The sequence below is a fragment of the Oncorhynchus kisutch genome, linkage group LG12 (genome assembly GCF_002021735.2).
Source record: "Oncorhynchus kisutch isolate 150728-3 linkage group LG12, Okis_V2, whole genome shotgun sequence".
NCBI lineage: Eukaryota > Metazoa > Chordata > Actinopteri > Salmoniformes > Salmonidae > Oncorhynchus > Oncorhynchus kisutch.
This window is the reverse complement of record NC_034185.2, coordinates 49,431,438-49,455,442: the sequence shown is the minus strand read 5'-3', so window position 1 is coordinate 49,455,442 and position 24,005 is coordinate 49,431,438. Positions and strand designations below refer to the sequence as shown.

General features: G+C 41.5%; 2 protein-coding genes across 2 annotated transcripts; both read left to right on the top strand.

Annotated features, from left to right (window-relative positions):
• Window positions 1-433: 433 nt before the first annotated feature.
• Window positions 434-16,999, top strand: LOC109901127 (protein FRG1). The gene is made up of 9 exons (XM_020497168.2): window positions 434-613; window positions 813-880; window positions 983-1,105; window positions 13,148-13,205; window positions 13,505-13,619; window positions 13,921-14,025; window positions 14,260-14,351; window positions 15,800-15,910; window positions 16,318-16,999. The coding sequence occupies exons 1-9, from the start codon at window positions 555-557 to the stop codon at window positions 16,352-16,354; spliced, it is 768 nt and encodes a 255-aa protein (XP_020352757.1). The 5' UTR covers window positions 434-554; the 3' UTR covers window positions 16,355-16,999.
• A 610-nt stretch (window positions 17,000-17,609) lies between these two features.
• LOC109901126 (acid ceramidase) lies at window positions 17,610-23,816 on the top strand. The gene is made up of 14 exons (XM_020497167.2): window positions 17,610-18,191; window positions 18,320-18,366; window positions 18,707-18,797; window positions 18,894-18,980; window positions 19,106-19,184; window positions 19,304-19,378; window positions 19,515-19,560; window positions 19,771-19,915; window positions 20,099-20,153; window positions 20,248-20,329; window positions 21,787-21,918; window positions 22,682-22,805; window positions 22,917-22,973; window positions 23,122-23,816. Exons 1-14 carry the CDS (start codon window positions 18,126-18,128, stop codon window positions 23,209-23,211), a joined length of 1,176 nt encoding a protein of 391 aa, XP_020352756.1. The 5' UTR covers window positions 17,610-18,125; the 3' UTR covers window positions 23,212-23,816.
• The last annotated feature ends 189 nt before the right edge of the window (window positions 23,817-24,005 follow it).

Genomic DNA, 24,005 nt, shown 5'->3' with positions numbered 1-24,005 from the left:
AGCTGTTGCACACCCAAAAATGTTTGTATAGGTGCTGACTACTGTAACAGCAAGAAAACTGTAGGCTATAGAAAGAGTCACAAACCCTCTATATAATCTCAGAGTAATGTATTGGGTAAACTACAAACATTTTGGCATCACTGTGCCTTCTTCAGGGTAATGTCATGAATGCTTGAACCAGGTTATGTAGCCAAAAGTGCAATTAGTGCAACCAATGACCATAGTAACCTAGAAGAAATGTTGGTGGTTTCCTTTACCCATTAAATTACTGTGAGTTTATATAGAGCGTGTACGACTCTCTGTCACACTTAGTAACACATAATTAGTAACACATCACCTATTACATTGAACAAAAAAATGCTGCTAAACAAACAAGGCATTAGTCAATGTATTTTATGAACACATACAATGTTAATATATTCTCCAAAGAACAGATGTCGCTCGTTTGGTAACTGATATTTGTTTTTACCTCGACAGCCACCGTACTCGCATGTTGTTTTCGTTTGTTTATGTTGTTAGCTTGGTGGCTAGCTAGTTTCCCATAATCTGAAGATATGGCTGACTATTCCAAAGTGAAAATAACAAAACTTGCTTTGAAAGGACTTAACAAGGGGTGAGTTTATTCCTCAACATCGAATTCAATATTTGTTTGTGTGGAAGATGGCTAATAATGCTATCAAACTAGCTATCGTTCATCGACTCTGACCAGGCATTAACAGTTAGTTACTGGCTAATGTTAGCTAGATAACTGTTTGCTATTTTCCTTTTTCCCAATTTGACCTTGCTAATGTTGATCCATAATTGTCTTGTAGAAAGAAGAAGAAGCACAAGGATAAGAAGAGAAAAAGGGACGATGCACAAGATAAACCGGATATTGTTGGTATGTTGTTTGCTGGTCATTCTTGGTAGCTAGCTAGTTGAAAAGGGTTCTTATGATACTTCACAAAGTAGCAAACAATCATGGTTTTTTTCTGCTTTCTAGGTGGATGGTGGTGTATCAGTGGCTTTGGGGAGATTTCAGGAACGGTTGCAATAGAGATGCAGACTAATTCCTACATCCATGCCCTGGATACTGGTCTTTTCACAGTTGGTGCACCACATCAAGGTAAGAAACGTGCGAGACTATCTTTAGCTAAATTCACCCAATATTTCCTTTGTAGTACACTACTTCTAATCCAAGTCACATAGAGCTCTGGTCAAACGTAGTGCACAATAATATAGGGAGTAGGGTGTTATGTGTTCTGTCATTAATGCATGATGATGATGATGCACACACTATGCCATACTAGGTTGTTTTGCTACTTGATTGGACAGGGGGAAGTGTTTCGAGAGACTTTTTTCATTTGTTACATCATTGAGTCGATAGGGTTAATTTTGAAGTGTTGATGTGTGTGGGGCATGATCAAAATGTTATGCTTGAGTAAGTGGCGTATGGGAGCGTTGTACTGCCTCAACCCAAAGGCTTTTGTGGTACAGTCCGTTAGGCTTTCACCTCTGCACCGCATGAGCTGGGGGTCGAGTCCCTGTTACAGCTCTCACTCTCCTGCTCCACCTGTTACCAGGGGGCAGGGAGGGAGGTTGAACGTAGTGGAAATTTTGATTTGTTTAGATACAGATGACTGTTTTTAGACTGTTATGAGACAAACACTGGAAGAGATTGCAAACCACAGGTATCAAATAGGGGGCTTATGCACAATTCAAGACCTAAGGGTAAATCCTTTTGAATTCAATCACTTTTTTGACAGCACCCCTTTTGATTTAAAGTAAACCTTCCATATGTATTTGCCCTTTGTAGAAGTGCTCAGAATGTAACTTTTTTGTAATCGTTTGACAGCTTTTAAATGAACCGTTTATCTTTTCCAGTGATGAAGACATGGATGTCTCATGGTATGGTGGGATGTGCAACATGTGTCAACTTTGAGCCCCTTTATCTCCTTAATGTTTTGGCATTCAGGTTCAAAAAGTCCTTTTGTGACAAATGTTTCCATGGGCAAACATGTATGGAAAGATTTGTTTAAATGGATTGACCCCTAACACAAATCTTTGGGGCAGGGTTACTCATCACAAGACAGTACTGAGTATGGTTGCACATTTTGGGGAATATTCAGAGGTGGTAATTAACAGGAATATTTGGGAATTAACAAAAAATATATATGCAAATTAATACCATGTAAATGTAGATGTTTTTTTTTGCATTGGATATACAGTGCCTTGCGAAAGTATTCGGCCCCCTTGAACTTTGCGACCTTTTGCCACATTTCAGGCTTCAAACATAAAGATATAAAACTGTATTTTTTTGTGAAGAATCAACAACAAGTGGGACACAATCATGAAGTGGAACGACATTTATTGGATATTTCAAACTTTTTTAACAAATCAAAAACTGAAAAATTGGGCGTGCAAAATTATTCAGCCCCCTTAAGTTAATACTTTGTAGCGCCACCTTTTGCTGCGATTACAGCTGTAAGTCGCTTGGGGTATGTCTCTATCAGTTTTGCACATCGAGAGACTGAAATTTTTTCCCATTCCTCCTTGCAAAACAGCTCGAGCTCAGTGAGGTTGGATGGAGAGCATTTGTGAACAGCAGTTTTCAGTTCTTTCCACAGATTCTCGATTGGATTCAGGTCTGGACTTTGACTTGGCCATTCTAACACCTGGATATGTTTATTTTTGAACCATTCCATTGTAGATTTTGCTTTATGTTTTGGATCATTGTCTTGCTGGAAGACAAATCTCCGTCCCAGTCTCAGGTCTTTTGCAGACTCCATCAGGTTTTCTTCCAGAATGGTTCTGTATTTGGCCCCATCCATCTTCCCATCAATTTTAACCATCTTCCCTGTCCCTGCTGAAGAAAAGCAGGCCCAAACCATGATGCTGCCACCACCATGTTTGACAGTGGGGATGGTGTGTTCAGGGTGATGAGCTGTGTTGCTTTTACGCCAAACATAACGTTTTGCATTGTTGCCAAAAAGTTAAATTTTGGTTTCATCTGACCAGAGCACCTTCTTCCACATGTTTGGTGTGTCTCCCAGGTGGCTTGTGGCAAACTTTAAACTACACTTTTTATGGATATCATTAAGAAATGGCTTTCTTCTTGCCACTCTTCCATAAAGGCCAGATTTGTGCAATATACAACTGATTGTTGTCCTATGGACAGAGTCTCCCACCTCAGCTGTAGATCTCTGCAGTTCATCCAGAGTGATCATGGGCCTCTTGGCTGCATCTCTGATCAGTCTTCTCCTTGTATGAGCTGAAAGTTTAGAGGGACGGCCAGGTCTTGGTAGATTTGCAGTGGTCTGATACTCCTTCCATTTCAATATTATCACTTGCACAGTGCTCCTTGGGATGTTTAAAGCTTGGGAAATCTTTTTGTATCCAAATCCGGCTTTAAACTTCTTCACAACAGTATCTCGGACCTGCCTGGTGTGTTCCTTATTCTTCATGATGCTCTCTGCGCTTTTAACGGACCTCTGACCTCTATCACAGTGCAGGTGCATTTATACGGAGACTTGATTACACACAGGTGGATTGTATTTATCAACATTGGATCATTCAGAGATCCTCACTGAACTTCTGGAGAGAGTTTGCTGCACTGAAAGTAAAGGGGCTGAATAATTTTGCACGCCCAATTTTTCAGTTTTTGATTTGTTCAAAAAGTTTGAAATATCCAATAAATGTCGTTCCACTTCATGATTGTGTCCCACTTGTTGTTGATTCTTCACAAAAAAATACAGTTTTATATCTTTATGTTTGAAGCCTGAAATGTGGCAAAAGGTCGCAAAGTTCAAGGGGGCCGAATACTTTCGCAAGGCACTGTATTTACCATATCATATGGAGACAGAAACATAAACCTTTTACCTTATCGTAAGTAGACATCATTTCAAATTATTAAATCATTCCAATAGAAATAATAAAAAATAAAAAAACTTGAACTTTAATTAAATGATTTGACTCTTCACATGGGATGATTTCACTGAACAACAAAATATTGAATGATCCCCAATGATCCATCGCATCTCTCAACGTTTTCAACAGACATCTGTATAATGATAATCTAGAAACTAAAGCTTTGGTTGTCTTCCTCTCAGGCTTCCATGTCTTCTCCCTGGACCTCCTCAATGTCCACCTCTGAACATCAGACTCTGAGGCCTCATCTTTCACTGTCATTTTCCAACCTGGTTGAGGATGGCTTGTTGTCAGGCTCAAAAAGCCTCAAATTGGCTTGAATGGCCACCGATTTTTCAACCCTTGTATTGGGCCGCCTGTTGTGTTCTTTGGTGTGTGTGTTCCCAAACAAGGACCAGTTGCGCTCTGATTTGGATGATGATGGAGGCAACAGGGGAAAGACCCTCAGATCCACAACGTCCCTCCCACTAGGTGGCTGATGAGATATGTTGGCACAACTGCCATATTGCATCTCCATCCCAAAGCCCTTGCTTGGAAGTATACTTCGCCCGACTGCCAAGAACCTTGCCCTCATCCAGCCCAAGGTGGCGAGACACGGTAGTGATGACACCATATGGCTTGTTGATCTCTGCACCAGACAGGATGCTCTTGCCAGCATACTTGGGGTCCAACATGTATGCTGCGGCATGTATGGGCTTCACGCAGAAGTGTTCACACTTTTTGATTTATTTCAGAACTGCAGTTTCCTCTGCTTGTAGCAACAGTGAAGTGGGCATGGCAGTATGAATTTCTTCTCTTACATCTGCAAGCAGGGTCTGAACATCAGACAGGATGGCATTGTCTCCCTAAATCTGTGCAATGGCTACTGCTATAGGTTTCAGGCTGCTTACCACTCTCTCCCAAAATACATCATCAAGGGGGGATCCTCTTGGTGGGGCTGTCCATATCGGCAGACTGTGATATGGCAATTTCTTGGAGAGACTCCTTCCCCTCATGGGAACTGCCAAACATGATGACAACCCCACCCCATGGGTGTTGATGGGCAGATTCAATGTGGTGCTCTTATTCTTCTCACTTGGTGAGGTAGATTGCTGCTATAACTTGATGACCCTTCACATACCTAACCATTTTCTTGGCTATCTTGTAGAGTATATCCATTGTTTTCAGTGCCATGTCCTTGAGAAGCAGATTCAATGCATGAGCAGCACAGCCATTGGGTGTGAAGTGAGGGTAGGACTCCACTTTAGACCAAGCAGCCTTTATGTTCGCAGCATTGTCTGTCACCAGTGCAAATACCTTCTGTTGTCCAAAGTCATTGATGATTGCCTTCTGCAATGTAGAGACCGGTGTGTCTGTTGTCCCTTGTTTTGCTCTTGTAGAATACTGGTTGAGGGGTGGAGATGATATAGTTAGTTATTCCTTGCCCACGGACATTCGACCACCCATCAGAGATGATTGCAATATGGTCTGCTTTCTCTGATTTTCTTGACCTTCACTTGAACTCTGTATCTAGCAAATGAGTAGATAAAGCATGTCTGGTTGGAGGGGTGTATGCTGGGCGAAGAACATTACAAAAATCTCTTCAATACACATTGCATGTGAGAATCAGAGGTGAACCAGTTGCATACACAGCTCGAGCAAGACATTCCTCAGCATTTCTGACTACGTTCGCTATTGAGTCAAAAAAAACTTCTGATTCCAGGAGGACCATGAGCTGTTAATATCGATAAGGTGTCCGATTCATCATTTTCACTTTGATTAGAAGTAGAGGGACTTTTGTCAGAGGTTGCTTGTTGTGAGCACTGAGGAAACTTTATGCACTTGGCCAGATGATTCTGCATCTTTGTTGCATTCTTCACATATGATTTGGCACAGTATTTGCAAATGTACACAGCTTTTCCTTCTACATTAGCTGCAGTGAAATGTCTCCACACATCAGATAGTGCCAGTGGCATTTTTCTTGAAAGTTTAGAAAAAAACAACAAGTACAATTCCATGTACAGATAAATAGTTAAGCTGTTTTTATTAAACAACTCCTTCGTAAGATAAATGTTTTAAAATGGAACAGGTATGGAAATAGGTGTATTAACACTCCTCTGTTAGCAGGCTCAAGCAAGCTAAAACCGACATGGTAGCAAAAACTAAGTAGCAGAAATTGTTAACAAGTTATAAATGATTTAAACACACTTTGCTGTAGGCTACTATTTACAAAAAATCATGTATGTCATATAAAATATTCACCCCACCCAGTAAGCAAAACTTACCGGAAAGCATGTAGTCCTTGGCTCAGACAGTGTAGTAGTGTGAGCTCAATAGCATCTCATTCGTGTGCAAGATCTTGAGAATCAGATGTACATGTGATGGAAGAATGCACTGTGCATGCAGAGGGTTGCAATTCCATTGAATTGTGGATAGTTTAACCAAAATATGCCACAAGACCTAGAATTTCCTTGTGTATCCCATAAAAAGGTTCACTGTTATAAGCTAACTTTTTTGATATCAAGCAAAATTCCCAGGCTTAGCTTCCCATGGATAATTTTCAAAAAAATTCCGGAAAGTTTCCTACCCTTTGCAACTGTAGTACTGAGTAGCCTTTAGTTTGATCCACTAATTTGAAGGGATGTCCACATAATTCTGTAATATTTATATATATATATATATATATTTGACACTTATTTTCATGGTGGTCAAACTGAATGGTTAAGATTAGGTCTGTAAGAGCTAAAGTTATTGTACAGTCTGACAGCAGTGGGTAGAGTGGTGTTTTTGTTGTTTTATAATACGGGCAGTAACACAGGACTGTCTTTCTCAGCAGCCTGGTGGTGCAGTCACCTCCCTTAGAGGGAGCGGGTCATGCAGGGGTTGTTCGAGAGTGTGCATGTTCCTTGCCAGATGCACTGCGAGGGGAGCTGTGGTTGGACTGCTCCAACTCTGGAGATGATCCTCAAGGCCCTCCTCTGCACCCTGTCTAGTTGGGCCTGCTGCTTTTTACTGCATCCAACTAACAACACTCCACCGTTTTCCAGACAAGGTCTGACCAGTATAGTATAGATTGTGACCAGATCTTCAGTGAGTAGGCCATTTCTGGCAAGACCATTCAAAAAGTGCAGACATTTTGAGGCCTTCCTCACTGACTGCTCCACATGTGTGTCACCACTGAGGTTAGAGTCTAGATGAAAACCGATATAGTTGTTGTTACCACGGGTACTTCCTGTCCTTCTAGGATTAGTGGTGCGGGTTGTGGATGGTCTCAATAATAACATATCAGAATTTCCACAGACTTTTTTTCCATTCAGGAGCAGGTTGTTGGATGTGGCCCACTCTTCCAGCTGCTTTTGCCTCGAAGCCCATGGAAGTGTCCTCCTGGATGCTGGTTAGTTGTATATGGCTCGGGACAGCCCTACATCATCAGCATACCCAGTGTCACTGAACTTTTCGGTTGGACATGTGAAGGATAAACGGATATGGTGAGACAACACCCTCTTGTGGCACACCAGAGGTGGCCGAATGTGCCATTCATCATCACCCTCTATCTTCTTCCGCTGGTGTAGCTGTGGAGCCAGGCTAGTAACCACAGACACAGTTAAATGTCAGCCAGATGTTGCAGGAGCTTTGAGAGGGTAGTTTGGCAAGCTATCGCCAAAACACTTCTTGAATCCCCTCATCTCTGTCGCATCCCTAGCAGCTCAGCTGCTGAAATCAACTGTGATTCAAGTGACTTGCACCAATGTTACCAACTTGGGTGGTCTGCACAACTCAACAGGTTGGCCCACTAAACTAAAGGCATCTTCGTGTCTCAACAAAAAAAAAACGAATGGGACCATAGTTTCAATTGGAACTTGATTTACTTATTATCATCATACATTATGATTATCATAAATGATGGTTATTGTAAGGTATGGTCGCGCAACTGGTATCTTGAGCACACGTTGTTTTGTGAACTTAATCTGCTTAAGTCAAGGCGGTGTGGTGTCTTGTGCAACCGTTTAGATGGCAACTTCACTCAAGTTGTCAGAATGAGTCACTCTAAAATGGCTGTAAATTCTTAAATGATTTCACTTTGCAATTCGAACTGACAAGATTGAAATGAAGGAGAGAGAGAGAAATCTAAAGTGGTCCTGTTGATTGTTCCCTCTTATAAAGTCGTTTTTGAAATGCAAGCCTGCCCAGCATGTCACTTGCATTTACTTGAATTGTCTGCATCGGGGCCTCCTGAGTGGCTCAGCGGTCTACAGATCCGGGTTTGATCCCGGGCTGTGTCGCAGCCGACCGCGACCGGGAGACTCATGAGGCAGCGCACAATTGGCCCAGCATCATCCGGGTTAGGGGAGGGTTTGGCCGCCTGGGATGTCCTTGTCCCATCGCGCTCTAGCGACTTGTGGCAGCCGGGCGCATGCATGCTGACTTTGGTCGCCAGCTGTACAGTGTTTCCTCCTACATATTGGTGCGGCTGGCTTCCATGTTAAGCGAGCAGTGCGGCTTGGATGCATGGCCTTCTCACCGGAGTCTGTATGGGAGTTGCAGTGATTTCCAAGACTGTAAGTATCTTTTTGATTATCACCAAAAATTGTAAATACACTTTTTTGGGTCTGTGTTGGATTCTGTAATTCGGCATTATAGACAGAGCAAATGGAGCTGGTAATCGTCTGGAATTAATGAATCCCAGAAGAGAATGGAAGAAAATCTCCCCCATGAAGCCCAGTTTTCTCATGTTGCATTCTATTCCAATACGAAGTGAGGAAACCAAAGAGCCGTAATGGACGTCACGTTCCATTAGCCTGGCAAAGTGGCAGGGAATTTTTTGTGTCATTGTGGAGAATGGGGGGGGGGGGGGTTCACTAATTGTTTCTTCCAACTTTATTTTCTTGCTTTTTCGATGACCACCGCATTCGATGGCTACCAAGCGTTTTGAAATCTAAACCAATTTTGTCCTAAACGGTATAGGATTTAGCGTTTCGTTCTAAATCAATTTGAAATCACACTCTGAGAGAGTGGACACGGAAAATGAAAGGGAGAACTGAACTACTATGTTGTTCCAGAAGCTATTAGGACATTCATTTCTGCACAGCTTGCCGGGTAATGGTTTTAGCGAGGAAGCTGGAATTGCTCCTCCACACACACACACACACACACCAGGCATTAATCTATTTCTTTGTCCTCTCAAGCACGTTATTGGATATCATCAATATGAATCTGGTGCTAGCTACGATTTATGGTGCCCATCCATTTGCAGAGGCAGGAAGACAATGAAATATTCGGAGGAAATGTGTTGCACAGCTCTGTGATGGGATAGAATGCAACAAGGTAACAGGCAAAGAGCTCTCTCGTCTCATGGTTTATGGATATCAAGATCCAAATGAGTATCATTGACCTAATGTCATTGTGATTCTTTGCCTCTTAAATGCATAGTTTTTCAGCACAACATATAAATTGGTCACGTTTTCATACCACCAAGTGGTATTGTGTCTAGGGTCCACAATAGATCCAGACCCACTGGGTAGTTTAAGGTGAAAAGTGTAGTCCACAATCTAAAATGAACGGGAAAGGTCGGCACCAACCATTTCGATTGTATGTTTACCATTCAAAGTTGGCGTGCATGACAAGTTAGAGGGATATTGCCAAAGTGTGCTTGAATCACATCTTTGAATCCAGGCTCACAGACGATATGCTTCGTCTCCCCACTGTTAGCCCCACTGACTAGCAAGCCAGAGCCCCATTACACTAGCCCCTGAGCCTCAGGGAAAAGGCCTCAACTTGGGGGTGGAACACCTAACCTAACTAGCCAAGCTAGTCTAAATGGGAGTTTCCAGGCAAAAATTATCTGCCCTAAGGCGAGATGTTTTGAGAAATGTTCAATAAAACCCCTCCAAAGACAGAAACGCAGACCTGGGATTCAGCTCACGGTTTTTCATTGAAGAGGGAGAAAGAGGGAAAACGGCCAGGAAGATTAAAACGTGAACTATTCCTATTCCTTTGGTGAGGCTCTAACTTGGGAGGCAGGCTCATTTAAATGAGATGAAAGAGAAATTGAGTTACAGGGACAGAGAGATGATGTTTCTGCACTTTTATGGGATTTTCAGTAAGAAGGAACCCCGTCTAGAATAGTTTAGCCCTCTCAAGCTGAGAAAAACCCTCAAGATGCTTAGTCACTGGATGCAGGAGACTTTGTGAATGCCCTCTGTAAGGTCACGGGGAGATATAGGCCTGCTTTAGGGGATGGAATATAATTAGAATTTAAACTGTCTGTCTGACTATTGTGGTCTGAGAAACATGGTGGGGCAAAAAAGTATTTAGTCAGCCACCAATTGTGCAAGTTCTCCCACTTAAAAAGATGAGAGGCCTGTAATTTTCATCATAGGTACACTTCAACTATGAAAATCAGAAAATCACATTGTAGGATTTTTTAAAATGAATTTATTTGCAAATTATGGTGGAAAATAAGTATTTGGTCACCTACAAACAAGCAAGATTTCTGGCTCTCACAGACCTGTAACTTCTTCTTTAAGAGGCTCCTCTGTCCTCCACTTGTTACATGTATTAATGGCACCTGTTTGAACTTGTTATCAGTATAAAAGACACCTGTCCACAACCTCACAGTCACACTCCAAACTCCACTATGGCCAAGACCAAAGAGCTGTCAAAGGACACCAGAAACAAAATTGTAGACCTGCACCAGGCTGGGAAGACTGAATCTGCAATAGGTAAGCAGCTTGGTTTGAAGAAATCAACTGTGGGAGCAATTATTAGGAAATGGAAGACATACAAGACCACTGATAATCTCCCTCGATCCATGCAAGATCTCACCCCGTGGGGTCAAAATGATCACAAGAACGGTGAGCAAAAATCCCAGAACCACACGGGGGGACCTAGTGAATGACCTGTAGAGAGCTGGGACCAAAGTAACAAAGCCTACCATCAGTAACACACTACGCCGCCAGTGACTCAAATCCTGCAGTGCCAGACGTGTCCACCTGCTTAAGCCAGTACATGTCCAGGCCTGTCTGAAGTTTGCTAGAGAGCATTTGGATGATCCAGAAGAAGATTGGGAGAATGTCATATGGTCAGATGAAACCAAAGTATAACTTTTTGGTAAAAAAATCAACTTGTCGTGTTTGGAGGACAAAGAATGCTGAGTTGCATCCAAAGAACACCATACCTACTGTGAAGCATGGGGGTGGAAACATCATGCTTTGGGGCTGTTTTTCTGCAAAGGGACCAGAACGACTGATCCGTGTAAAGGAAAGAATGAATGGGGCCATGTATCGTGAGACTTTGAGTGAAAACCTCCTTCCATCAGCAAGGGCATTGAAGATGAAATGTGTCTGGGTCTTTCGGCATGACAATGATCCCAAACACACCACCCGGGCAACGAAGGAGTGGCTTCGTATGAAGCATTTCAAGGTCCTGGAGTGGCCTAGCCAGTCTCCAGATCTCAACCCCATATAAAATCTTTGGAGGTAGTTGAAAGTCCGTGTTGCCCAGCAACAGCCCCAAAACATCACTGCTCTAGAGGAGATCTGCATGGAGGAATGGGCCAAAATACCAGCAACAGTGTGTGAAAACCCTGTGAAGACTTACAGAAAACGTTTGACCTCTGTCATTGCCAACAAAGGGTATATAACAAAGTATTGAGAAACTTTTGTTATTGACCAAATAATTATTTTCCACCATAATTTGCAAATAAATTCATTAAAAATCCTACTGTGATTTTTCTGGAATTTTTTTCTCATTTTGTCTGTCATAGTTGAAGTGTACCTATGATGAAAATTACAGGCCCCTTTCATCTTTAAGTGGGAGAACTTGCACAATTGGTGGCTGACTAAATACTTTTTTGCCCCACTGTATGTGAGCCTAGGGAATTTATTTGCTTTCCCAATGCCCAATGATTGCACACAGAGGTGTGGTTTACATTTGCATCAGCCTGTCCTTGACATTGACAGACTCCCGTCCCCCTTATCTTTCCCTAAAGTTGTGAGAACCTGTGATGGTCACATCCTTACGGAGTGTGTTTCTCGGTATGATTAACTAGCTTCCTTTCATAAATGGCCCCTGATCTGGCAGGACAAAGCAATAGGGTAGAAATCCATCCACAACTTTTATCCATCACCGAGGAGAAAGAAAAGGACACTCGGGCATGAAGCTATAATGGGCAGTAATATATATTGATATTATGTGAATATACAGTACACAGCACACGCGATTAAGCAATTAGCCTATTAAAATGTTTATCCGACTCCATAAAGATAATGAATATAAAGATATACAAGCAAGCATTAGGCAATATTTTCCAAGCATATAGATCCTAAGGTGAACTTGCAGGACAACGCGTGAACAAAGAAAGGCTTACTAAGCCAGAGACCTAGAAGTCTAGGAAAGGAGAATTGATCATGCAACCTTCCTCCATGGACTGGATACAGGACAAGAGAGAGAACAAAGGCATTTCATTATATTTATAACATCTGAAGGTGTAACCTTTCAACCCAAAACCAACCACCATTGACCAATCAAACGATAAGTTGAGAGTGGCCGATCTCCACAGGGTGTCACCGCATTTAGGGTGGTGCTTAAATTGGGGCAATGATTTCAAGTGGAACATTTTCTGAAGGGGTGGGAGCCTTTAGCTGAGAGGTTTTTTTTTTTTAAGGGGGTGGAGATTTCTCTAGTCTTATAGTATCTGTTCTCATACATCTCCCCAAGAACCTAATTGAGCATCTGATGCAATTACGCAAGATTTGAGGTCTGGGTTTCAGAGAGTAGGGTTGAGTGTAGGCGATCGCTAGCACACAGCAGCAACATTGTGTAGCCCGAGGTTGTGTGTTATTAAGGACCATGAAGCATTAGTAAAACATGAAGGCTCTACGTCAGTACGTCTCAAGGGTAGAGGAAATTATGCAAATGGCCTGTTTCTCAGAATGACACATTATTGTACGTTAATATATTCTAGATCAAATGCATTGTATTGGCACCACTGAAACAGATTTATTTTTCTTCCTCAAGATCACAACCCTGGCGAGAGAATGTGAGAAATGCTAATCGTGCCCGACGTTTCAACACTCTGAATGTTAAGTCGGCAGAGCCAGGCTCCCAAATGTTTGAAGTGATAATAGAGTCATCTAGTTTTAATCCTCATTAAACCAAAACTAAAAGCTCCTCTCGGATAAAAATAAGGAAAATAAAAAAGTGAAAATGCTCTGATTTTAGAATATCAATCAGGGTTTCATGTTTCTATGATATTTTCCAGACGATGAAGGGCCAGACCCCCCGGAGCAGTTCACTGCCATCAAGCTGTCAGACTCTAGGTATGTATGAAAGGAGTAAATATCACCTACGCACATTTTATGTTGACTTCTTCTCTCCAAATCTCAATAGAAAGTGTCCCCTGGTGAGTTATAGACTTTGGAAGAACAATTACAGTCTCTGCAGGTTTACAATTTTATAAATACAAAATTGGATTTAAATGGGAACGTTATAAAGGAGCATCACTTCTGTCGTTCAAATGGTCTTTATCTTTGAATAGTCTTTGGAAAAGTTTAGACACTCAAATCAACCTGCCAGTATCCAGGCATGAATTTTGTTCTCCTGTGTTTTTCTCCCTTAGGGTAGCCCTGAAGTCTGGCTATGGGAAGTATCTAGGGATCACCTCGGAGGGGGTCGTGGTGGGGCGTTCCGACGCCATCGGCTCCCGCGAACAGTGGGAGCCAGTTTTCCAGGACGTAAGTGAAGCAACTGTCAATCAAAAAAAAAAATGGTCAAAGTCAATGCATACAAAGACTGTGATATAATGCCATTTCATTTAGAACTTGTTGCATAGTAACCCAAAATATAGATAAGCCTCGTTTTCCTCACAAGCTTGTTGATGCGGTTCGGTGTGAAAGCTTGACGCTCTCTGCATATGAGCTTTTACCTCGCGTTGTGAAACTCATCTGTCAAATATTCTCTTCATTTCATTTCTGTTTGTCTTCCTTCCTGTCTTCCTTTTTTTTTACTAATTTCTTTCTCTTTCCCCCGTTCCAGGGAAAAATGGCTCTCATGGCAGCAAATAGCTGTTTCATCTCTTACAGTGAATGTGGGGACATTGAGGCCAAGGGCAAGTTGGCGGGGGATGACGAGATGGTTAAGGTGATGTATATATTTCACAAGGTCGCTCCATAACCCCACCCCTCCCCATCTATACTACAGAAATTACATCCCAATTACATCCCACTGGGGCAGTGTGAAGTTGGTGACGGGATGAAAACAAAATGTCTCCGAACATTAGGGGGGGGCAGGATATTGCTATTCAACGCGCAACTGTTTTGTGTTTTGCCCCTCTCTCCTTCTGCCTCTCTCTCTCTCGATGATGATGATGAACAGATCCGGTCATGCGCGGAGAGGGAGGTCAAGCGAAACGACGACATTGCCGACGAGGACAGGGGCAACGTGAAGAACTGCGAGCTCAACTACGTGTATGTACCGTCTGTCGGCCTAAATCACACTCACGGTGGCAGCAACATTTGCAGCGGCAATCGTACAAGGCTGTGATTCCGTGCTCTCTAGTCTAGAGGTTGTAAACCCCTGTTGTACGGCTGATCTTGTCCAAATGAACATAAGTAATGGTAAAGGTATCGGAAATGCCATGGCCTGCCCTATATCACGACAATGTTTTATGCATTTATGAAAAATGTTAAGAGACCTTTTTGTCAGATATGCCCAACAAGGATCAACAGTGGACTGTTATCCTAAATTACTGTGCAGTACTGCAATTATACCGAAATTGTTCATACTGGCTGCATATCTGTATTTTAAAAGTTGTGTCTTTATGTCTTAAACTTGATTGTTGACATGCAAAACATATTGGGACTATGTCAACAATGGACAAATAGTTTTGGGGTGGATTTTTCCTTTATGTAGAAAAGACAGCCAGGAAGGTGGATAGGATGAACTCTGTGACCTTCCGTAGACAGACAGTGATTTCCCTCCATTTTCATCTGACAACTTTCCACTCTGCTTCTGCGAGATTTTGACAACTAATTCACAAGCCCGGATGCACAAGGAGGAGGAGGGTGCTGGTGGGGGGAGCGTAGGGGCGCCACCTCATCAATCCCGCTCCCTTAAAAGGCCGATTGATGGGCCAACGCTACGGGGATGGAAATGGGAACGAGAACAGAACCACCGCTGCCGCTCTTACGGCCCACGGCGGCCCATTAAGTTCTGAGAGCTAAGCGTGAACAAGGCTGTCATTGTGTTCCGTTTCTCCTCTTCCCACCTCAACTTCGTGTTCCATTTATTTATTTTATTATTATAATTTTTTTATCTTCCCCCTCTCCATCGTTTTTTATTTTAGAGGAGGAAAAAACACGGGGGAAATGGACTCATCATGTTGACGTGCCGATAATGGCTGCCCTTGAGCCCGTCATCGTGATGTAGTGCTTAGCATCCCAGAGCGTGTTGCATGAACAGAGCGCTGCCCGTGAATCATAAACCACTGACAGACTGTAACCACTGCTAGAGGGCCTATTGCACTCTATGTATCTACTATCAGGACTGTTTACATCAATGAAATGGCACGGTACTTGCGAGTGTAAGTTGCTCTATACACATTTGTCATTGATAATAGCCGTCAGGTTTATGCCCCGGAGAGTGCATTGTTATTTATATTCCGAACTCTTGACATTGCTCTTTCTAATATTTCTTAACTATTTTAATTGGGGGATTTGTATGTTTTTTGGGGGGGTTTTGTATCGTTAGGTATTACTGCACTGTCAGAGCTAGGAACATAAGCATTTCACTAGACCTGTGATTAGATTTCTGTTCTGTGATGTTATTCTTTGTGTTTGATAGTAGCGTGTGACTGGTCCTTCCGTGTCTTATGACGTGTTAATGTCTCACTGAACACGGATTTCTGATGTTACAGAAAGAAGTTCCAGAGTTTCCAGGACAGGCGGCTGAGGGTGAACGAGGAGGACAGCAACACGCTGAAGATGGCCCGGAAAGACGGGAAGTTCCACGAAGAGTTGTTAGACAGGTGGGGGGAAAAACATCTTCACAAAAGAGGCAAATCCTAAACTTCCACTTAAGTCTAATTTTCATTCAGTCTCCCATTGACATCAATGCATGACTAAGTGAAATTTAGATTTCAGTGGCGGTAGCTGCCCCAAAGGAAACAACCCGCGCACACAAATTGGTTTTAATGATCAACACAAACTTCCTTTCCAAGAAATTGTTCTGGAACTGGTCCAAATTACTGTTGACATGACTCCCACTGATGGCCATTTAATAGCAGGATTCGGTCACGTAACTGGTCAAACTGCCAACATACTCTAAACCTATTTGCGCAAACCTGTTTCAATTCAACATGTGATTCAACAAGCTGATTTGTCACATGATAGCTAATCCAATTGTCTGGTGGATACTTTTTTTGTTTGTCCACAGGAGAGCCAAGATGAAAGCAGACAGATACTGCAAGTGAAGATACAAGAATTTATGGATTGTCCACTCGTCTTTGAATTTCTTATGTTAAAATCAAAAAGGCTCTTTTTTAAATTAGTTTTATTGTTTGACTGGCATTGATGAATCTGTTTTGATGGAACTTTATCATGAATACATTTTATTTGGTTAAGAGAAAGTAAAACTGTGCAATTGTCATTTCAATCCCTAAACCCCTTCCCTAGAAGGCTCCTCAGAAGACTGAATACCTTGTTTCACTGAGTTTCCCATCTCAGATAATAAACAGCAGTAGTGGTTATGGTGAACTGGATTGTATTTGAGAGATTACCCAGTGACCAATTTTCCTGTAAATCATTGCTAACATGCCTACCACCACTATCATTGTTTTGCCCTAAAAAACGGCACATCAGTAGATCTGTTAGATGTTTGGGACAGTCCATTGATGTTTGTGTATTAGGCAATACTGTAGGGAGAGTGGGGTAAGTTGAGAATTTATTTTGCTTTCAGCATCACTACATCAAGGGAAATATAGTATTCTTTCTAACAAAGATATCTACATATATTTCAGGATGTTGTGTATCCCTGGAAATAATCAGAATTAATGTTAAAAAAATAATAATACAGTTTTGAAAACATAGCTTATTAAACATTCTCTTGGCAAAACTTACTCTGGGTATGTGGTAAATTGAGCCAACTGAAAAATGTCTGTACGGAATGAAATATCACCACTAACTTTTAAAACCATATCTATCTTTATTTCCCAGACACAATTCAACACAATCACTTTTTTTTGTCTTAATCATTTTAAGCATATTTTAACACAGGCTTAAGACCTAACAAACACTATGTACTTTTAACATAGGCCAAGCCCTGTTTTTACCTCATATCCCAGCAGTAATGGATTGCATTACACCTGGGAAGAAAATGCACTTCAACTTATTCCAAAACAAACATTTGGACAATATTAGCCCACACACCTACAAGAGTGCACTTTAATGCCAGTTTTATGACCTCATATTGAAGCTAATAGAGACCCCAACTGATGTATAGAACAATCTTAAAATTATTTACCTTGGTTTTGATACAAGCATCATGAAACCTCTAAAACAAATTAATTATTTGACTAGTTCAAAATCTGTTTTTGGAACCTAACTTGCTTACTACTTTCCCCGTGTGGTTTCTTCCTTCACATACTTCATGAAATTATTACCTCTTTCTAAATATTTGGTCAAATTATTAATTGTGTTTAAAAAGAAATGTAGCTCACGTACCCCACTTATCCCTACAGCTTCATGGTGTGAATATGACAAAACGCCTCAGTTTTGCCTCATATACTTTTCAACCTATTTTGAACAGCTTTTGTTGACAAGCGAATTAGCTTTAAAAAGTCAATTGTCACAACCCCTTAAAGTTGTTTTATGAGTAACCTGTGACGAACTTTAACTACAATTATCCCACTCCATTGATCTTAAATTGCCAGTCATGTCATTGTTATACTGAAGTGAAACAATCAGGAATGTACCAGTATCAGGGGTGGGAGGAAATATGTATATAATTTCTACATCAGTAGGAGCCTATTTATACACTTAACCACTTATATTTTTAATACGCGACATAAAGAAAACAAATATTGTATCTGAATCAGAGAACATGCCATGTGTAAAATCTGTTGTAGCCGCCTGCCTATAGTGTAATGGTACGCTCCTCTCAAATCACGAGGAAAGCATGCACTTCCGTATTTTGAAGCGGACTAAAAGTCGGGAGAAGCTTCACGCACACAAACGGGGCACAATATGGATAAGTTTTGTTGTATTCTCTTGGTGTCGTTAACTGGAGTATCGACACAGTTTATACCACCGGTAAGTGCATCCAAATAATGACTATTCTGTAATCGTAAACTGTCAGCCAAATATTTGTTAGCCTGAGTGCTAGCTAGAAAGTGCGTCTGCACATGAACAAAGCTTTTCTTTCTTTCACCCTCTAACAGTATACCGAAGAATGTCAGACGGGCATGTACCCTCCCAAAGGTCCAACGTAAGTATTTGCCATTAGTTAGAGTATGTTAGCTGGTTGTCCAAGGTGCTGTCAAATGTCCATAACATCTAAACAACTTGCATACATTGTGTAACACCTGGCACAAGTTCATGCATGAGGCGGCATACATTATGGAAGGTTAACAGGAAGTGTTTGTATAACAGGTGCGTATTGTCATTAGCTACCTGCCTCTGTCCATAGGGCAACATTGACTACTGTATTCTCATCAAATGAATCTCACGTGACAATATTGTGCAATACCACTTTTCAGGGGATAGTAAAGTGACCTCAATGTCATTATGCATCAATCTAACATTTATAATGTCACGATTTTGATCAGATTCAAAGGGTCTGTCACCTGGTACACAATAGACCTGGATTTGCCCCCCAGCGAAAGATGGAAGCTAATCATGACTGACAAAAAAGCTGAGGTGAGAGTATTACATGTCTTGTTTGTATCCATTTAAATTACATAAATGTATTTACATTACTGTTTTCTTATTCACTATTTGTCTGGTTTTCTTCAGTTGGTCACCTTGATCCAAGCTATCAGGGATTTGGCAAATGCTTTGGTTCCTAGTGGGAAACTGATAGATTTGGTCGACAAGGACTTGGTGAGAGCGTTTGGTCATTTCACTGGAAAACGATTACACCTCGTCACATGAAATAATTTCAATTATTGTTTGATTTAATCATGTAACTGTTTCTGATCCATGACTCATGGTTTTGTGTTCTGCAGCCTTTGATAGTGAACACCCTTCCCTACCCATTCAACGAGGAAATAAAAGGAATTGCGACCGCCTCCGGTGTTCCCCTTGGTAATATACATTAACCCACAATTGCCTTATTCCAACCCATGGCCACAACATCACTATCAGTCTCTAGTTTCTGTCTCATCGGCCTCTATTCTGATTTTATTATACATGTTTCACTCTAGGCGAGGTTGTCCTCTTCAACATCTTCTATGAGGTCTTTACGGTGTGCACTTCTCTAGTGGCAGAGGACTCAAATGGCAAGTAGCTCATGTTTGTTATGACACATTTCAATCAATACTTTAATCATGCAGCAAGTACATGTCATCGTGGTAGGATGTGACGCTTGAAGTTCATGTACACACAGCATTTTGGTTCCTCCTTGCATTGTCATAGGTAACCTTATCCATGGGCGGAATATGGACTTTGGACTATTCATGGGGTAAGAATGCCACATGAAGGGTCCTACCATGCATTGTGTTGATAGGAGCTATTACAAACCCAAATTGCTAGTCAGTCACTGATTTTAGATCATGTGTGCATTTGTAATTTGGGTGAATGATACCTCTTTAACCAATAATTTTTCACCTTTTTCCAGTTGCTACACCTTTTATTTTCTGGAAAGTAATGCTCTTGTTTCTTTCTCTACCAGGTGGGACATGAAAAACAGGTCCTGGTTAATAACAGAGAAACTCAAGCCTCTGGTGGTCAACATCGACTTCCAGAGAGGCAACAAGACGATCTTCAAGTCCACTAACTTTGCCGGCTACGTGGGCATGTTGACTGGCATCAAGCCGGTGAGTTCCAGTCTGCTCCGGGCTGCATTCAGCAGGCACAAATGGAAGAAATCAACATTATCTTTTGAACGTGACGCTGAAGTGCTCTTTTTAACCAATGATGACAAAATTGCTTTCTTACATCTGTTTTAATATTATGGTAGTTGTGAGACAGTAATTTAACATTTCTCATTTTCTTTGAAGCATGCTTTCACTCTGACCATGAATGAGCGCTTCAGCCTTGATGGCGGATACATCGGTGAGCTACCCAAGACTCTCGGTCTCTCAATCAGTACATTATAGACCTGTGATGAATGCGGAGCGGGGAATGTTAAGTGTGTCTGTCCTCTCAGGGATTGTGGAGTGGATCCTGGGGCATAGAGATGGGATGTGGATGAGTTTCCTCACTCGTTCCGTCTTAGAGAATGCTACCAGGTATAGTTCTACTTTCATGGAAGTATCAAATTACTTCTTTTTTTCTTATTGAAGGTAATACATATTCTTGCTTTGAAACTTCTTATGGCTTAGATCCCGCTAACGGGATCGATATGTCTGCCAGTGAAAGTGCAGGGTGCCAAATTCAAAAAAGAAATTTAAATTCCTCAAACAGAAATATTTTACACAATTTTTAAAGAAAAACTTGTTAATCCCACCAGTGTCAGGCTTTACAGCGAAAGCACACTAAACGATTGTTAGGTCAGCACCTAGTCACAGAAAATGGCTGTGTTTTTTCCAGCCAAAGAGGAGTCACAAAAAGCAGAAAGAGAGAAATTAATCATTAACCTTTGATCTTCATCAGATGACACTCATAGGACTTCATGTTACACAATACATGTATGTTTTGTTTGATAAAGTTCATATTTATATACAAAAATCTGAGTTAACATTGGTACGTTATTTTCAGTAGTTCCAAAACATCTGGTGATATTGCAGAGAGCCATGTCAATTTACAGAAATACTCAACTTTAATATAAGATGCACAGAATTAGATATACTTCTCCTTAATGCAACCGCTGTGTCAGATTTCGGAAAAAGCAAACCATGCAATAATCTGAGTACAGCGCTCAGACAAATCAAGCCGTACAGATATCCGCCATGTTGGAGTCAAGTCAGAAATAGCATTATAAATATTCACATACCTTTTGATCTTCATCAGAATGGAATCCCAGTTCCAAAATAAATGTTTGATTTGTTCGATAAAGTCCATTTATGTCCGAATACCTCCTTTTTGTACACGCGTTTAGCGTAGTAATCCAAATACACGATCGCTTAGTTCAGACACAGTCAAAAAAGTTATTACCATTCGTAGAAACATGTCGAATCGATATTATCATAAATCTTCAATAATGTTCCAACTGGACAATTCCTTTGCCTTCAGAAATTCAAATGGAACTCAAGCTAACACTCATGCCACTCTGCCAGACCTGACTCAATCCCTCCTTCACAGTAGAAGCATCAAACAAGGTTCTAAAGACTGACATCTAGTGGAAGCCTTAGGAAGTGCAATTTGACCCCATAGACTATATTCAATAGGCAAAGAGTAAAAAAACTACAAACCTCAGATTTCCCACTTCCTGGTTGGATTTTTTCTCAGGTTATGTTATACACAGATATCATTCAAACAGTTTTAGAAACTTCAGTGTTTTCTATCCAAATAATATGCATATATTAGCAACTGGGCCTGAGTAGCAGACAGTTTACTCTGGGCACCTTATTCATCCAAGCTACTCAATACTGCCCCCAGCCATGAATTAATATGATGGCAATACTTAGCGAAGTGGAATCAGGGCTCTATTATGGAGGAAAATCTGAGCACATTCAAGACCAGCATTTTGAAACTGACATTTCTTTGGTCTCACAAAAACATTCTCTTTAACCCTGTGTGTGTCCAGCTACGAGGAGGCAAAGAACCTTCTGGCCCAGACCAAGCTGCTGGCCCCGGCCTACTTCATCCTGGGAGGGAACCAGACGGGCCAGGGCTGTGTCATCACCCGCTCCAGAGTCCTCAGCCTCGACATCTGGGAGTGAGTGGTTAAAACACATTAGTATCCAATTTCAACTACCCTATCAATAACACATTTCTAGTGCAGCAGGGGTCTCTAACTTGTGTCATGGAGAAATACTGGATGGGCAGGCTTCTGTTCCAGCCCAGCACTAGCATGTCTGATTTGAAAAGTTGCTGGGGTGGAACGAAATCCCACATTTATGCATTTAGAAATTCTAGAGGACAAATTTCAACTTATGAATGTAGATGATGCCCAAGATCACCTTGCATCACAATAGTCATATTGTTAAAACACTTGGTTTGTAAAACATTCAGGGATGTGATCAACACTACAAAAGGGGAATCTGAAAAGTCTAGCTGATATTCTTGGTTTTACTTTCTCCCCAATTTTGTGATATCCAAGTGGTAGTTAGTCTTCTCCCATACGGATTTGGCGAAGGTCAAGAGCCGCGCGTACCCCACCGACACACATATCACGTAACCCGGAAGCCAGCCGCACCAATGTGTCGGACGAAATACCATACAGCTGGCGACCAATGTCAGTGTGCATGCGCTCAGCCGCCACAAGGAGTCGCTAGAGTGCAATGGGACAAGGACATCCCAGCCGGTCAAACCCTCCCTTACTCCAGATGACGCTGGGCTAATTGTGCGCCGCCTCATGGGTTTCCCGGTCAGCTGCAACACAGCCCGGGATCGAACCAGGATAGGTAGTGACGCCTTTAGCACTGGTATGCCTAGATATTCTTGATTTAATCAGGAAACATTATACTCCTGTTGTGAAGGATTGAGCTGAAGCTGGGCCGCTGGTACGTTCTGGAAACCAACTATGATCACTGGAAGGAGCCTCTGTTCTTGGACAACCGAAGGACTCCAGCCATGAAGTGTATGAACCAGACCATGCAGGCAGTGAGTATTACAACCATTCCATGGCTGACCAAAAAGGGTCAGCTCTGCTCCTTACATTATATTTCCTGTACAAATTTACTCGGTGCTAAGATTATTTCACTTTCTCCTCAGAACATCTCACTGAAGACGGTGTATGACGTGCTGTCGACAAAACCAGTCTTGAACAAGGTGAGTCCTTATTTACTGTAGTATCAACCATTTTCGCAATTGAACAATTCATCAAATGAAATGCATAAATCCTGTCAGTATTTTTCAACAATACTGACAGGATTTATGCATTTCATACCCGAGTGACATTGACTTCTTGTCATTGCAGTTGACCACATACACCACGTTGATGGATGTGAACGAGGGCAAACTGGAATCCTACATCCGTGACTGCCCCAACCCCTGCATGCCCTGGTGAAGCCTCCAACAGACCTCAGATCGGTTTCTAAATTATCTATTGCACAGAACAGTGGTGGGGAGATGGGCTTAACTGATTCAGAAACTGGATAATCATGTTGTACATATTTCAAGTCTTTGCACTAACTGCTCTGATCCAAATATTGCCTCAACCTCAATTGCTTAACCCATGGGCACTAATAAGCACCTAAATTGGAACATAGTGGATGTACAGTAACATCAGAGCTCATGTTCTCTGATTCACAGCTCTGTATGGGTTTTGACGGGCAACTTTTGGTCTATGTATTTTGAAAGATGACATTGAGGATTATAATAGCTTTGTCATACAAGCAACCCAAAACACCTGTGATTGAATGTGCACGTAACATTTCCAAATCATGCCTGTAAAGTTACAAGATGACACATACCCTTGGTTATTCTGAAAAGTGATCCTATTTGTTTGAAAAAAAAAACGGACTCCTATGCGCACAAATTACAATTGCCTTGAAAGCCTAACACTTGTCACCCCACATTTTCCAAGAATAGTCTAGATACTGGATGTATTTGTTTGAGATTATACAAAGTACACTAAATGACTAAAATGCAAATAAAATCATGTAAACGTTGGATTCAGTTCTACTTTCATTTCTATATAGGCCAAATGGCACCTCACTGCTTTGTTCTAAATTAACATGTATTAGCCTTTCTACTGCGGTAGGGATAACAAGGAAAGACCTCATTAACCAATTCTATACAAATCAGAGAAGAGGAAGATTTTTACTTTGAGAAAGTGCCCAGGAATAAACTGGCCTCATG

Coding starts and splice junctions, on each gene's coding strand:
- LOC109901126 (XM_020497167.2), top strand. CDS start 18,126: ATGGATAAGTTTTGTTGTATTCTCTTGGTGTCGTTAACTGGAGTATCG. Junction 18,981..19,105: donor ATTTGGTCGACAAGGACTTG/GTGAGAGCGTTT, acceptor TGTGTTCTGCAG/CCTTTGATAGTGAACACCCT. Junction 19,379..19,514: donor AGTGGCAGAGGACTCAAATG/GCAAGTAGCTCA, acceptor GCATTGTCATAG/GTAACCTTATCCATGGGCGG.
- LOC109901127 (XM_020497168.2), top strand. CDS start 555: ATGGCTGACTATTCCAAAGTGAAAATAACAAAACTTGCTTTGAAAGGA. Junction 881..982: donor AGATAAACCGGATATTGTTG/GTATGTTGTTTG, acceptor TCTGCTTTCTAG/GTGGATGGTGGTGTATCAGT. Junction 13,206..13,504: donor ATCAAGCTGTCAGACTCTAG/GTATGTATGAAA, acceptor TTTCTCCCTTAG/GGTAGCCCTGAAGTCTGGCT.